The 16616-nt window shown below is 49.3% G+C and overlaps 1 protein-coding gene across 1 annotated transcript in view; it reads right to left on the bottom strand.

Annotated features, from left to right (window-relative positions):
• Positions 1 to 16616, bottom strand: part of SNRNP200 (small nuclear ribonucleoprotein U5 subunit 200) — a 983530-nt gene that overhangs the window by 525429 nt on the left and 441485 nt on the right. The window contains exon 15 of the mRNA XM_069619090.1: positions 16200 to 16393. Within this exon, the coding sequence (XP_069475191.1) occupies positions 16200 to 16393 (194 nt within the window). The remainder of the gene's footprint in view (positions 1 to 16199; positions 16394 to 16616) is intronic.

Below are 16616 nucleotides of genomic sequence, written 5' to 3'. Positions count from 1 at the left end.
GAGGCATCCAAAGTTCGCTCTCTGGCCAGTCTAGTTTGCTCCTGATTCCTCGTACTGGGAGGTCTGGGGGAGCTTGATACAACTCCAAGAGCTTTTAAGTAATTCCCCAAAAGGACTCTCCCAGGCACCTCATTCTGTACACTGAGGGGTATTCTTACTGTCATATTGTTACACTGGATGAGAGCTAGTAGTATTGGAACCATCTGGACAGGGCCTCAAGCAAGCTTAGTGGGGCATTTGGGTGCCTTAGCAACATCCTCATGTTTGAAAAAGGTTTCATCCACCACAGTAATGCTAGCCCCAGCGTCTCTAATGGCATGGGTTTCCTGACCATTCACAAGTGCACTGTCCTTGTAATATTCTTTTGTGTTATCTGGGATAGAGTTATACACATCTACATTCTGTTGTTCACAAAGACCCATGGACACTAAAGAAACACTGGCGGTGACTCCAATGGGGTCTTCAGCCAATAGTTGAAAGTTTCCATGTGCCATATGAACTTCTCGCTCAGGGATGAAGGCAAAGGAGGCAGTGTGGACCCCCTGAAGGTTTACCCTTGTATCTGGGATCCCCTTTCACATGGTCAGTTGACCCACAAGCATAACTTTTTCCACATGTTTTGACAAGTGGGGGCTTATTCAGACCTCCCTCTGGTTTAACACTAGAGGTTTCACTAGACTGACCTGGTTTCCCAAATGGCTTACCATTCTTATGTTTGTGGCCCTCTTGTGGGAGGATTTAGAATTCTCTTTGTCATCTTTCTTGTGCTGCTTCCCTTTATCCTTTTTGCGAGTGGTCCTAGAATCCTTGTGAGTGGCCCTGTTGGCTACTTCTTGGGATCAATCTCTTTTGAGTCAGCCAAGTGCTGTCTCTGCTCAGGAGAGCAGGCATCAAAAATAGATTCCTACGAAAACAGATTTCTCATTCCTTCAAATGAGTGCACTCTGTAACCCTTAACCCAACCATCTACGTTTTCAAACATTCGCACACCCAGGTACCCCAAAGGGCACCATAAGTCTTTGAGGGTCCTAAGCCTCTTAGGGTACTGGGAAGGAGTTTCCCAAATCTAGCTATCAAAGCTATCTTCACATTTTCATACTCCTATCTCTCAAGTTTCCCCACCTCCATTACAGCATCAATTGCAACCTGGGGGAGCCTAGACAAAAGCCAAGGAATCAACTGATTCCCTGTGAGATCCTGAATCCCATGATTTTATTCAAAAGCACCCAACCAAACCAAAATATCAAATCTCACATCATACATACTCACTACTTCTTTGGGCAGGCGAGGCATCTTTGGACTGGAAGACCTAGAGGACTCTGGGAGGGAAATATTTTCAAGAGACAATTTCTTCATTTCAAGAGTATGTTGCATTTCTAACTCCCTGAGTTTGATGTCCTGATGGTTGGCCTCCGCTTGGCCCTGTAACCTTCTAAATTCCAATTCAGGTCTCATTTTATCAAGAGACACATATTCTGCACTCAGTGATGGACCTTGTGGGGTCCCAGTGGCTAAAGGTTGAGGCAAAGGGCCTGCTGAGGCAAAGAGGGGCTCCCATACTGGGACTCCTCTCCCTCTTCTGACTCTAAGACAGTAGAGTTAGACTCTGAATTATCATACTCATTATCAATTTCCACATTCCCTGGGTTAGTAGGTGTGCCAGGCCTACAACCCATACTTTGGTGATTCAACAAGCTTGCAATCAATTCATGTTTCTTTCCTTTAACAGGGAGATTCCCGATTTTACACATTTCCTTCAGTTCTACTGTTAAAACGATCAGGGCTTCCTGACTGAAGTTACCCATGTTTGGCATGTTACAATTGCTGTTCTAGTGGAACTTAGCCTTGTGAAGGTTTTAGTTGAACAAGAGCAAAGCAAATACTTAGTGTAACAACTCTACAATAGATCCTCACTGCCTGCCACCAGTGTTGGGCAAGATTTGGAGCAGTAGAGGTGCACTACAACAACCATGACCTCCTGGCAATAGGAACCGAACTTTTCGTATAATTCTCAACTACTCAGGTTGGTAGTGTGGCTGAGCAGCCAGGCTTATCTCAAGAGGGGTCAATGTGACCAGTAGGGGGGTTACACAAAGATTCACAGCGACAAGTATTCAAATAAACTCTTCCACACAAGGTTTCCTGACTAAACAATTATTAATTTCAGTCAGTTGAATGAGCCTTCTTCAGAAGGGGCAATATAACAGTAACACAAATTCACTCCAAAATACACACTTGTTTCTCTAAATCAGCAAGTACCCACTTGGGATGGCACACAGACACATCCCATGCCCTCAGGCGACTTCAATAGTTAGGACACTGTGGACATTAATATATCACTGGTACATTTAGAGCACTAATGAGATTGGTGTCAAAGCAAAGGGTTTAAGAAGAAAACCAAAAGGTCACAAATATTCTGAAGCAGGTAAGTACTTTTGAACCCCCAATACAAAGTAAATCAACCCTTTCCTGGAGGAAAGGTAAAACACAAAGTCAGAGGTAAGAAGAGTCTTTCAGGGAGCCAGGCCAGTCAATGTTAAGTTAACAAAAGTCTAGTTGAGCTGAAGCACTTCTTGTAGGCAGGGTCGGATTAGCCCATCGGCCGGGCTGAAATCCTATTTATGCAGGTGAGTCCCCGAAGGCCGGTTTGGAGAAAAAAATATATATATTTTTTTCTGCTGTTGTCTCTGAAATGTTTTCGCTGGATGTGCACAGCAGGCTGGCAGCAGTGGCAGCGCTCATGGGTCCCTGCGTGGGCCGTACCTGTGAACCCATTACCTGGGTGGATGCCTGGGCTGTCCTGCTCTGCAGCAGGCAGCAACACTGCAAAATGTTGCGCTGCGTGGAGACTCCCTGGAGCTGGTCCAACACTCTGTTGAGGTGAGGAAGCTATTGAGGTGGCTCAGGCTTGGTCAGGCTTCCTGGGAGTCCGAGGATCTTCCACAAGCTCGGGTCCAACTTAAAAGCGATGCACTCAATCTGGTGTTCCTCTCCCTGGCACTTCGGTAACAGCACCAGAAGTACAGCCAGCTCCGAGAGCATGTCCAAACGAGTACACTTTGGGGTTGATTTGGTTCCACTAACCCAGTCGTCCTTGCAGGGCTTCTCTAGTCGAGGTGAATTCGGAGCTTCAGCACAGCAGCAGGGCTTCCCCGGGCAAACCAATAGTCCACCAATAGTCCACCTGTTGCAGCAGGTGTCTCTTCCAAGTTCTTCTTCGGATTCCTTCGTCCACTGGTCGACTTTCAAGCCAAAAAGCATTGACTTTTATACAGATTTCTCCCATTAATTCCAGCCCGTCAATTAGCAGGGTGGCTATCCTCCAATGGTAGCCAGCCACCCAATCACCTTTGGGTGCATTCCTGCAACCAAGGGGATTAAGCACAGAGATTTTCGGGCACCTCCCTCACTTCCTGCCCTTGCCAGACACCCTGGAGACAGAGGTGGGCTTCACTCGTGAATCCCGCCAAAGACTAAACAAACTAAGGGACCAAACCTGGTTTGGTACAGAGTAAATCTTAAGAAGGACCTTTCCAACAAGAACTGGCGAAATAAAGACGACCAGGGACATTTTGACAAAATGGGCACCCATGGGTACCTTACTAAAGCTGCGAACGCAGCCCACGGTAAAAACACACAATGGTAGTAAACAGTAAACCACTGCGACCAGCCATTAATTGTAGAAAGGGCAACATAAAAATGTTACATGAGAAACTAGACAAAGGGGATACCAAGTAACCCCTCCAGCACCCTCTTGTAAGATAGCGTGTGTTGGGTCTAGAAATTTACAAAATATAAGTAAAGTGAATGTCACTTCACTGCTCTTGGAAACAGTAGTTTTACCAAGAGAAGGTATTTAAACCTTTGGGAAATCTGGAAGACTTCCCTGTGGCACTGCACTAAAGGTGCTGTGTGCCACAATGTAAAGATGATTTCTATGGAGTTTGTCTGACTCCACAAACAAAAATAAAAAGTTCAAATCACAGAAAAAAATATATGAGGGAGCGGGAAAAGGTGTCTCACTGTCGCCAGGTTACAAATCAAAAGTGCTGGGGGTCTCTAAGGTAGAAGGGAATTATCACATTCCTGAGAATTCGCCCTAACAGTTTCACTCAGGCACACCTAGAGACAAAGGACAGGAAAGTTTCAGGACCCTCCCTCACTTCCTGCCTTTCCAGACACACTGGAGCATGGGCAGGTTTCAGGGCTGAAGCCCGCCAAAGGCAATTCACACAAAGGACTGAAACCTGATGCAAACAGAACAGAAGCCCAGAAGAAACTAACAAGAAATGGCAAAATAAAGAAGAAAGGGGCCATTTCATGAAAATGGTCGTCCTTTGGAGCTGCACTGTAGCTGAGGTATCAGCCTGCAGATACATGTCACAATGTAATAAAACCGTAGTGGCCAACGTACTCCTAGTCCATAGTCCCATTTCCTCCATACTGTATGGTCGCCCCTTCCAAGGGACAAGAGACGGAACCCCTCACCATAAAAAGCATTCTACCCTGCTAGGCAGAATTGCATGCAGTAACCTCTGGGACCAGCACATACAATTCGGACTACAGGTGTAAGCAAAACCAACCTTTGTTGTTAGTCTGTGCTACACAGTTTTGGGTAGCGAGCTGAGCAGCCAGGCTTATCTTAAGGGGGAATGTGAGCAGTACAAGAGGTTACACAGAGGTCTTACAATCACAGTGGTTCAAGTAGACGCTTGTACCCAAGGTTTCTTGGTCAAACACTTAATTTATTACACAATCATTTAGAAAACATTCACTAGAAGGAGGCAACTTAATATCATACACAAACACACTTCAATACCAAACAAATAGGAGCAAAATGGCATTTCAGTTAATTTAAATAGGAGTACAAAGGCACAAGTTAATAGAATAGATCACAAATACTTTCTTAGGCAGTGCAAATAGTTTTAGTTCACTAGAGGACTTGATTCAGTTCAATAGGCTTAGGCCAAAGTCAATGGACTAATGTCTTGGATGAGAAAGAGCAGTTCTTGTAGTAAACGGTAAAGTCTTTGCCAAAGTTCTCAGAAGTAGTTTGTACGAAAAAGAATCATATGTTGGGTCACAAGCTGATTAGGCCTGCAAGTTGGGAAAGTTTCACGAACTTTCATCGCGAGAGGTAAGTTCTCTCAATCGGATTGGCACAGTACCATAATATGAAGAAAAGATGCCGCTGAAGATGTTGGTTCCTGGCAGTTCCTGCAGATCTCACTGTTCCTGAAACTCAGTTGTGGGGACAAGAGGGAGGACGTCGGGGAACTGGTCAAACAAGCTGGCAAAATTGAAGATCTTTGGTTCGAGTAGCTGTCGTCAAGCACACAAGCTGGTGCCCTTCCCCCCCTGTTAATCCCAACTAGCTCTGAGAATGGTATCCAGGTGGCTTACGAGTTGATTGGTCCCACCAACTCAAAGGAAGAAGTCATCTTTGAAGGGCCTTCTCTGTCGAGATAAACTTGGAAATTCGGACGTGGAGCGGGGCTTCACCGGGCAAACCAACGGTCCAGGAGTTGCAGCAGCCGTCCTCTTCCAGCTCGTCTTCAGTTCTTTCGTTCCAGTGGTCGACTCTGCTTTCCAGTCCAAGAGACTCTCCTTTTATTCAGTTTTCTCCCATTTATTCCAGCTTAGCTGCCACTCACCCAGTAGGGTGGCTGTCCTTGTCGGACCGTCAGCCAGCCAATCACACCAGAGTGCATTTGGGTCTCCTAGGAGACTAAGCACAGGGAGTTTCGGGCACCTCCCCTCACTTCCTGCCCACCCCAGACACTCGGGCGCCAGAGGAAGTCTTCAGTCCTGAAGCCCGCCAAAGGCGTACAAAGGGACCAAACCTAGTTTGGCGTGTAGAGACAAACTCTAGAAGGACCTTTCCAAAAAGAAATGGCGAAAAAAGAAAACCGAGACCTGTTTAAATAAAAGGCGCTTAAGGCGGCATCTTGAAAAACATGGCTCCCACGATTTTTAGCTACCGGTGTTCGCGGTCGGGAAAAATCATGCTAGTTCATTGTAAAACCACAGCCACCAGCCATTTTGATAGGAAGGGGTAAAATTTGACTGCTACATGAGTTTCTAGATGAAGGGGATACTAGGTAACCTCTCCAGCACTCTATAGGAAGATAGTGTGTGCTGAGTGTAAGAATTTAAAAAGACTAGTAAAGTCAATTTAACCTTACATTCTCTGGGAAACAGTAGTTTATCCCAGAGAAGGTATTTATACCTTTGGGAAGTCTAAAAAGACATCCCTGTGTCACTGCACTGTGGGTGCTGTGTAACACACATGAAAAGATGCAGCCTATGGAGTTACCTAAAACTAGATAATCAAAGAACACAAGTGTAAAACACATCAAAATACATGAGTGTGGGAATAAAGGCTCACACTCTTTCCAGATAAATAAATCAAGTCCTCAAAATCCAGCAAAGTTGCTGGGGGTCTCCAAGGTGAAGGGAATTAGCACATTTATTAGAATTCTCCCCAACATACCCATTCAAACCTAGAGGCGCGCAGGGGTGCAGCCCAGGGGGCAGGCGCTGGCCTGACTCTGCCGCCACACCTCAGTCCACCTTGACGCGTCAACAATACATTTAACATTGCCTAATGACACCAGTATTATAATGGGGGAGGTTGGTAGGACATATGGAGGAAATGGGACTATGGACTAAGAGTATGTTAGTCACTACAGTGAGTAACTTCTAATTACTCTTACGTCCCGTCCCCTTTCCAATATACTGTATGGGTGATTACAACTGCTTGTAGCCCCAGGGTGGAGAGGAGACCCTCCTTAAGCAAATAGGTTCCTGAGAACAGCCTGTCCGAAGGCCGCATCAGATCTAGAGCCGGCATCCAAACAGTAATGCTTACAGAAAGCCGAGGGAGAGGCCCAAGTGGCCGCCCTGCTTATGACTTGCCAAGGGCCATGGCGCTGGAATGCGACGGCCGTTGCCTTGGCCCCGACTGTGTGGGCATGCATGTTGGCCGGAAGTGACTTGTGCTGGCCCTCTTACGCTTCTTTGATGGCAGGGACCATCCAGCGGGATATGGAAGCCTTACAGGCCTGATAGCTTGGTCTTGAGCATCCGAAAGTGACAAACGGACGTCCGACTTGCGGAAGCCCTTGGTCCTGTCCAAGTAGAATTTTAGGGCACGCCCGACATCCAGGCAGTGCAGTACTCTGTGCCTCGTCCTTGGGGAAAAAAACGTAGGAAGGACTATTTCCTCGTTCAGGTGGAACGCCGACAGAACCTTGGGCAGAAATGCCGTGTGTCCCCGCATGACCACCTTGTCCTTGTGAAAGGTGGTATATGGTTCAGAGGTGACCAGCGCCTGGATCTCGCTGACTCTGCAAGCCAAGGTAAGACCGACTAGTAAGGCCGTCTTCGTGGTGACCAGCCTGATGTCCACAGACGCCATTGGCTCGAATGGTTTGTGCGCCAGGGCGCCCAAGACTATGTTAAGGTCCCACACAGGGTGCAGTCTTGACTGGCAGGTAGAGCCTAGCGAGACCCATCAGATGTTTGACTATAGGGTTGGAGGAGGAGAAAATGCCCTCCTCCGAGTTCCTGTAAGCCCCAATGGCTGCAAGGTATGTGCGGCAGGTGTCCACCTGCACGCCTGAATGAACGAGGTGCGTCGAAAAGGAGAGCAAGTCATCCAAAGTGAATGCCAAGGGGTCGACACCCTTGATGTCTGCCCAGTGGCAGAATCTGGTCCATTTGCTTTCGTACTTGGCCCGGGTGGCTTTGCTCCTGGCGCCCTGTATGAGTTCCAGATTGGCCTGTGAGAGGCTAAGGTGCCGAAGTGTTACCTGCTCAGGTACCACGCTGTGAGGGCTAGTTTTCCAGGGCCAGGGTGGAGGACTCTGCCCCCCTGCTGCGCGAGATGTGATGGGCCCGTCGGAAGGTGAATCAGGGGCACCTCCGAGAGGCTGAGAAGCTCCGAAAACCATGTCCTGGCCGGCCACCATGGAGCTATCAGAATAAGGAGTCTTCGACGAGCGAAGGCTTTCATGCCGGTCCACTGAAGGTGAAATGCATCGCCCAGAGAGCCAGGCCCTGACCTTGCCAGGATGCGGACTGGGGAAACTTCTTGTTGTGCCAGGTGGCAAAGAGATCCATGTGGGGGTGATTCCCACCTGTTGAAGATCTCCTGAAGAACAAGGTTGTTTAGCTGCCACTCGTAATTGTCCGCTCCCAGCCTGCTGAGCCTGTCCGCTTCCAGGTTGGATTCCCCCGGGAGGTGAACTGCCATGAGGTAAATGTCGTTTTCTAGGGCCCACTCCCACATGCTGATCACCAGTCTGCACAGAGGAGGGGATCTGGTGCCTCCCTGCTTGTTGACGTAGTACATGCTGGTCGAGTTGTCTGGATGAGGACAACCTTGCCCCTGAGAAGCGGTAGGAATGCTCCGAGCGCTAGCCAGATGGCATTCAGCTCCAAACAATTGATGTGGTATTCCTGCTCCTGTCAAGTCCAGGTGCTGTGGACTGATGGTCCACGGTGGCTCCCCAGCCCTCGAGCGAGGAGCCTGTGGTGATGGTGGCCCGCGGGGATGGCGGCCGAAAGGGCTTGCCCCTCAGTAGGTTGCAGTCCCTGGAGCACCATTTAAGATCTGGGTGGAGAGATGGAGGGATGATCTCGGATTGAAAGCCCCTCTCCTGGTTCCATGAGTCCATGAAGTCCAGCTGAATCCTACTCATCCTTAGTCTCCTGTGCGGAACGCATAATAGGACCGCTGCAAGTAGACCCAGGAGATGTTGGTACCACCATGCTGAGGTCACCTCTTTGCTGACTAAGTGGGCAGTGGCCCTCTTGATGGCCAAGATTTTGTCCTCTGACGGGAAGATCTTCTCTGAGCACGTGTCCCAGATGAGGCCCAGGAAGGTCAGAGTCTGCGTGGGCTGCAACTGTGACGCCCAGATCGTGTGGTGTAGTGGTGAACCGCTTCCGGAGATGAAGCCCTGACGAGCCAGTCGTCGAGGTATGGGTAGATGTGGAGACCCTGCGCTTTGAGGAGGGCCGCCACAGCATTCTTGATTCTGGTAAAAACCCTGGGAGCAGAGTTGAGGCCAAAAGGAAGGACCTTGTATTGAAAATGTTAGCCCATGATCCTGAACTGTAGCAAAGTACGATGGGGCTGCCAAAACGGGACATGTAGGTACGAGTCCTTCAGATCCAGGGAGTACATCCAGTCACCCTTGTCCACTATCTCCGCTATAAAAGCATAACCATCTTGAATTTTTGCAGGGATAAGGAGAGGTTGAGGGTGGAAGGGTCCAGCACAACTCTCAGGCCCGCCTGGTTCTTCTTTTGAATGGCAAAAATCCTAGAGTAAAAGCCAAAGCCTCGCTGGGAGGCTGGAACTTCCTCCACTGCCTGGCTCTCTACGAGCGACCGGATCTCTGCCAAAAAGAGTTGCTGTCCCAACCTGTGGGAGTGGAGGGGAGGAGAGGCTGGGATAGGAAGGCGGTACCCCATGGATACTACGGATAGGATCCAGGGCTCCACGAAATTCTGGCACCACTCATGGAGTGTTGCGTGAGGACTTCAGCCAGAACCCCCTCTGCCGGCTGCCCCGCACCGGAGACAAGTGGACCCGAAGGGGTGTGTCATGCCTTCTTCCCCTCAGAGGCGGACACTGAGAAGGGTTTGGGAAAAGCCCATACTCACCCCCCTTTTGTGTTGCTTGCGCTGGCTCTGAGACGGCGAGTGGTCCAGCTGTCTGGATCTGCGTTCCTGGAAGCAGCAGGACCCTCCATATGTACAACCCCTTTCCGAGCGCTGCCGAGATTGGGTTGTACGACTTGGGCGTGATCTTTGTTAGTATTGATAAAGACTTTGCCATTTGTGAGCTGTTTTTCTTTTTGTTCAGCTCCTCGTCTGTAGAGGAGTGGAAGAGGTCCCCCACACAAACGGTAGATATAGAATGCGCTCCTGAACATCTGGGTTGAATTGTGTTGCCTTTCCCGGAGCCAGGCTGTTCTTCTCATGTCCATTGCAATACAGATGGCCCGGCCTGAGGTATCGAAATGAGACACTGGATTACATGAGGTCATGCGCCACCTGCTTGGCTTCAGCTAGCCCCGCCTTAAAGTGGGATTGGCTCTGAGTGGGGAGATCCGAGAGGAAGTCAGCAATTTCCCGCCATAATCTTTGGTTGGCGGCAACCAGCATGCCATCTGCGCTGGCCTGAGGAAGATGCAAGGATGAGTTGCAATAGTGTTTGCCGTACGCCTCCAAACTTGCTTTCCTCTTCATATAGATGTCTATTCTGCACACTTGTATAGACCCCCACTTTGTTCTCCTTAGGTTGGTTTGCCATGTATATATGGAAATTGAGCTTACTTTGTCATCTTACTGTATTTCTGTAAAATTCTGTCGCATTGCTGCCTATTTGTAAATATTGTAAAATTGCTTTATCTTGTTTTTTAATAAACTGTCTGTATTTTAGTAATATGTAAGATTAGCGCCCAGCTGCCTAAGGGCTTGGAGCATTTTATAAATAAACTAAGATCTTCTCCTCCTTGCATAGAAGCGGCGCAAAGGAGAAAGCTGAGAACAACTGAGGCTTGGAGTATAGTGATGCCGCAGCGATCACCGGAGAGTGTGGCCGAGGATGGGCCGAGAGCAAGAGTGTATCCCCCTCCATCTGCCTGTACTTGGCGTCCAGGCGTCGATTGAACGGCTAGGCCGAGTGGGGTTTGAGCCAGCCCTTCTTAACCAGGAAGACTACATCAGCTTGCAGTGGAATCCCTGTGTTGGCAGAGGGGCGTTGCGTGAGGACTTCAGCCAGAACCCCCTCTGCCGGCTGCTCGACCTCAGGTTGGGGGAGGCCCAGGTTTTCCGCCAGACCAGCAAGACGTTCGTGGAAGGCCCAGGCTGAGGATGGCGTGTCTGGATCCTCCTCCTCCTCCTCCTCCTCCTCATACGTATCCTGCAGACCTGTAGGATCCTGTGGAGGAGTAGTAGTTGGTGCCGGAGGCTGGGGTACAGAGCCTGCGGCCGGAGGCTGAGGAGTAGCGGAGGTGGCTGCATCGGCGGAGGCATCTGTGGTGCCTCTAGCATTGCAGGGGGGACTTCACTGATGGCGTCTTTGATGATAACCCCCCATCTGAGGTGACTTCATGAGGCCGGGGAACTTCTTGAAGAGTACCTCCTCACTGGCCAAAGAGGTGGCAGAGGGGGCCGACGGGGTAGAGGGGAGCTGCTGCATACCCTGTCCATATGGATGCAAAGGAAAGCTGTCCTGTGCAAATGAGCGGTAGACTGTGGGCCACTGTCCTGGTTGAGGCAGGTGCCACCTCGACACTCGTTCTTTGCTGAATTCATGGAATGGCGTCAGACGGTGCCTCTTTCTGGAGCGGCGGCCATTTTGTCGAGCTGCCTGTCACGTGCCTGCTCCTCTGGCCTAGGTCCAGTAGGTGTGACCCTCAAACCAAGGGTCGGTAGGGCTGCGTTTAGGCACCCCCTCTGACGTATTGTCGGTATTTGGGCGAAGCCCCTCAGCCATGGTGCCGGTAAAAGGGCGGAGCCCCTAGGGTGTAGACCCGGTAAAAGAACCTTTCTGGTCCCTCAACACTGCGCTCGGGAGGATCCGAGGATCCGTATACCCGAAGGCCAGTAGCTGAAGCAGCCTCAGTGCATATGCCAGTAGAAGGACCTGACCGGTCCTTGCCACGCGGGAGAGTCCCTGGGCAGGAGTCTCCCTTGCGGGGTGCGCTGGAAATTATCGGCCCTACCTTGGGCCTGGTTCGAGGCTTCACAAATTTCTTGAGATTCTCTGGAGGCAACCTCTGGAAGAGCTCCCTCCACCTGGGCTAGTCTGCTCTTCAGCGCCTTCGAGGACAGAGAGTCAAACACCGAACATGATTTCCAACCGTGGTCTGGGCCAAGGCAACGTAGGCAAAGGGCGTGGGGTCTGAAGTTTAGAAAAGTCTGTTGCAGGATGGACACATGCAGAACCCTGTAGAAGTCGACACGCGCTGGGGAGGAGCGTGACGCCTGAGGACAGAGTACCTGAATGATAGATAAGAAGACAAAGAAGTATCTGCACGTGGAATTACATGGCCGAAGCCAAACCCAGGAGCGCTGGTGAATTTGGCCCGTTCCCGTCGACGCGGAAAAGGGGACTGGGGTGTGGCGCCAGAGGGCAGAGTCGGGGCAGTGCATGCTCCCTGGGCCGCACTTCCGTGCGCCTCTAGGTTTGAAGTGGCAGAAGGTTTTTTCTGGTGAGAGGGGTTCAGTCTTCCGTCCCTTGGAAGGGACGCCCATCCAGTATGGAGGAAAGGGGACGAGACGTAAGAGTAAAGAAACCACTGCCAACCACCTTTCAAGTGAGTTAGTATAACAAAATGTTACATGAGGAATGGGTTAACTTGGATTACTAGGTAACCATCCCAGCACTCCACATAGGATGGTGTATGCTGGACCCATAAAGTGAAGTAAAGGCAGACAGGGGACATCTTACTATTCTTTCGAACAGTAGTTCACCCAAGGAAATGTAGTTAAACATTGTGGCATTGCACAAAAGCTGCTGTGTGTCATAACGCAAAAAGCCAAGGCCTATGGAGTTTACCAGACTCCATAAAACAGTAAGTAACATAGAAAAACAGTCAGGAAAACTTGTGAGTGAGAAAAAGGTCCCACTCACTCAGGAGTAAAAATGTGGCTTGTCGCGGCTCTGTAGTTTTGGCACCCTTTTCAGGAGCCAAGAGAAGACGCTGGAATATCGCTGGTCGGATTATAGTCGCTAATCTGGTCCAGCACTCTTGTGACAGGACTCAAATGAAGCGCAATTCAGAAGACGTGCACAGTAATGGCTCGAGATCCATGGGTATTACAGCACAGCAAAGTCACAGCATGCCAATGGATGGCTCAGAATGCAGGTCCTCGAGTCTAGTGGGCCTCATCAGGCTCTGGGTGGGGTAGTTCTTTTTGGGATCCCCATGTCGCTTGGAAGGAAGGGTAACAGCAGGCTCTGGTTACACAGAAGACTCTGGTCGCTGAATATCGCTACAGCCATCTTTTCTTCATCTTCCTTCTCGGTTTCAGCTCCAGTGGTCAACTTGTCAGCAGCTTCCAGGTTCAGAGTGTTTATCAGGAACTACAGCACAACTTCTGCATTCTCTCCCTGCAGTTTACAGCAAGGGTTGGTCTATGAGTCGATTCCATTCAGGCAAGGTGAAAGAAAGGGTTGCAGAGTTTTGTACTCCTCCCTCGCTTTCTACCTTCTCAGACACTCTGGAGCCTGGGCGGGGAAGCCAAAGGATTTGCGCCGAAGACAACTTCCACCGAGGTCTTTCCCGCCTAGAATGGCAGGGGAAGACCTCAGAAACAGCAAGCACATGAAATAGCGAAAAAAGAAGGAGCCCACTATTTTAGCAAAACGGTGGCCTCTCTGAATTACTGAGGCTGAGTTACCAGTCCGCGAGAAATAAAGACTAAAAGTCATAATGGCAAAACCACACACCTGCTATTCGTGTAAATTCACAATTGTAAGAAGATGCTACCAATGTATGGGAGGATTGGTCCAAGAGGCCCCCCCTCCCCTGCAGCCCCCCCCCTTTGTGAAGTCCATGGCTCGTCGGGGGTTCCCCCCTGCCACCAGGGCCCAGGTGGTGGGTGGGCCACTGGCTGAAGACATTGACCAAACATGCTGTATTTAGCTATGCCCTGGACACCATTTTGTGAAATTAAGATGGTTCGAGCCCTGTGCACCACAGCGCGGCCCCCACCCTTGGAGAGCCTCACTTATCCCTGTGGCCGCAGCTCTCTGGCAGATCCGCTGAGAGCCCGTTCCCACGAACAGACGGACATGAGCTAGTGCTAGATGCAAACATTGTAACATTCACCTTCCGCAGTGTATCACTGTTCTCAGTATGACCCGGCCAGCGGGGCCGGGGTGGAAAAGAACTAAAATGGTCCCCTGACAAAAGCAGAGCCCCCAAAAACTAATGAGCAAACTACTTGTGATGAAACCCTTCTCTCCATGACCTTTCTGACTAAAAACCTGTAACCTCCATGAAGATGGCAGAATGTGCTTATATGACATTCGGGATGAAGTACCCACATCCCCGTAGCTATGCACAAACGGTAAAAGTGTCCCGGGGTTTTCATGTTATATGTTTCGCCGAGAAGACTGCACCCCAAGGTCCCATGCCATAACCGAACTAATGCTGCTAGAGTGCAAAGGAAGACAAATACAGCCCTATTGAGAGCTCATGTAAGTGTGCACGAAAATGCACAATATGTATGTCCAAGCTCACCATGTGTCACTGCCATCAGTCTTATTAGCGGGTTGTTCCTGCGTGCTCCACCAACCTTACTACTACCTCGCTTACCGCACATGCATAGAAATATAACAAAATGTTGTGGTTGTTAAATACTTAGCATATAGGTAACGCATTTGAAATGGCCATGTAAAAGGCACTAACAATGTCAAAAACATAAGCTTTGAAAAGACTCAATGAGTATTGTATATTATATGAATGTTTATGCCTCTTCCACTTAAATCTGCAACACACAAGGAAAATACCTTTGTGAGCATATGCAAGGCCATTCCCCCTTCCTCCCCATTGAAGCCTGCCAGACGAAAAAGCAGAGGCCTGTGCTGCTCTGCTCCACCTCCCCCAATTCGGCTGAGCCGCTTCAAACATTCACATTCCCCCCGCAGCACCCAAGGCCACGGCCTGCCACCTGAATTATTTACAACCCAGCAGTAAACCCCGGCGTCAAAAACATATTCGAAGGCGCCCTTTCTTAGGCTCCACGACCCACCAGCTCACCTTAGGTTAATGGCCCCTGTAAAATTAGGACACCCAATATTATAGCAACACTACAGTAACACATTCATAATGACTTCTAACGAGACATGATAACTCGGACAGCCCGTCGCTTGCCCTGAGACCCAACCTCGCGACCTATGATGCCCGGTCAACAGGACGATGGTAACCATGTATTGATGTATCACCAAAAGATCCCACTCTAGGTGCATTCCTCCTGTGTTGCATTAACCTGTAGAATAACCTATTGGAAGATTTATCGGGGAAGATAATATTGCAATGTTGAATGACTGCGGTGTGCGTGGCCTTAGGGCAGAAAGCCAGGGAAGACGTTCATCACTGACACTGGTCACGGCTGGCACAACACCGTCCGGATGAACCCAGCTGACCTGCCCAGCCCAGCCCACGAGGGTAACCAGTGACGTCCACCGACCGCGGCAAACCACATCGCAGCAGCCCCTATAGTTAGTCGTCGCCACCCAATCCCCACGAACTTGTGCCCCCGTAGGTTCTTATGACGTTTTTTGTAAATATATATGCCCGTCTTTGCTATTGTCAGACAGAGCGCTCTCGGAGTTTGCAGAGTCCTTTGCATGCCCTATTCTGATTGATAAACTCCCATTTAAGCTCACCCGCACTTTGTTTTAGCCTTATTCCCATCTTGGGAGAGTCCATTATTGTCTCTCATTGTGGGGAGGATCGTGCTATCTGGGGGACGCTCGCCTTCACCAGGTAAGCAAGAAAGGGGATACATTGTATCCCCCCAGCACTCCACATAAGGTGGTGTGTGCTGGCTCACTTATACAAAAATGTAAAGGGGATGAAAATCCCTCTTTATTACTTGGGAACAATAGTTCATCCAAGTACATGAAAGAGAAATTAACATGGTATCCCAAAGGAGCAACCCAGTCTAAGCCCAAAAGTTATAGGAAACTATAACTTCAACTATAGACACTATGGAGAGACATAAAATGTCACCCATAAAAAGAGTAAAAGACTAGGCGAGTAGGGAAAGAGATTCTCCTTCACCTAGGGACAAGGTAAAATAGTTACCAAGTCCAAGCAAAAGTTCTGGGGTTGACATAGGTCAGGAAGCTTTATGATCATTATGACAATCTTACCCAACACAGAGGAATACAGATACATCTCTAACATGGATAGAGACAATTAAGTGATCAAATGGTAAGCGAAAACAGAATAAGGCAGCCCTGCCTAGACAACAATAGCTCCTTATGCTCTACAGTGCCTGCCAAGGAAGACTTTTGACAAATGAAGCGTTTTGCCCAATAGAGCTCTGCATGCGCACACCATGCTGTTCACAATGACAGATATTACAGCAAAAAGAGCCACCAACTGATTGGGCCTAACCTCTGGCTCATGTATCCCCACACAAAAACCAAGTCGTCATGGTACCTGTTATCGAAATAGAAAAGGCCCTTGGCTGGATCCACCCTCAGGAAGGTGGCCACATCCTCATAATTAGGTAGTGTGGCACTCAGGCCAATCAGGCGGACATCTTCCTGGGTCATTTCAATGTTGCGAATGGCTCTGGCCACCAAAGACTCAAGCACAGGGCCACGGTCATCATGCAGCAAGTGAATCTCATCCTGGGGAAAGAGAAAGGTAATGTGATTGTCACAAATACTTGTGTCAACTCTCTCACAAAAAGCATCACAACCAGGCAAAGACTCAATTGTGACAGGAAGTTACGAATCAGACATTTTTTTTCTCCATTTTTCTTTTTATTTATTTATTTATTTTTACACACACACAGACACTACACATTTCAGAAGCTCCACCTGGGGGAAGGCACCTTCAACCCTGGGGCCA

The sequence above is a fragment of the Ambystoma mexicanum genome, chromosome 10 (genome assembly GCF_040938575.1).
Source record: "Ambystoma mexicanum isolate Mex_15411 chromosome 10, UKY_AmexF1_1, whole genome shotgun sequence".
Lineage (NCBI taxonomy): Eukaryota > Metazoa > Chordata > Amphibia > Caudata > Ambystomatidae > Ambystoma > Ambystoma mexicanum.
The sequence above is the reverse complement of the archived record's forward strand: the minus strand, read 5'-3'. Positions and strand labels throughout refer to the sequence as shown.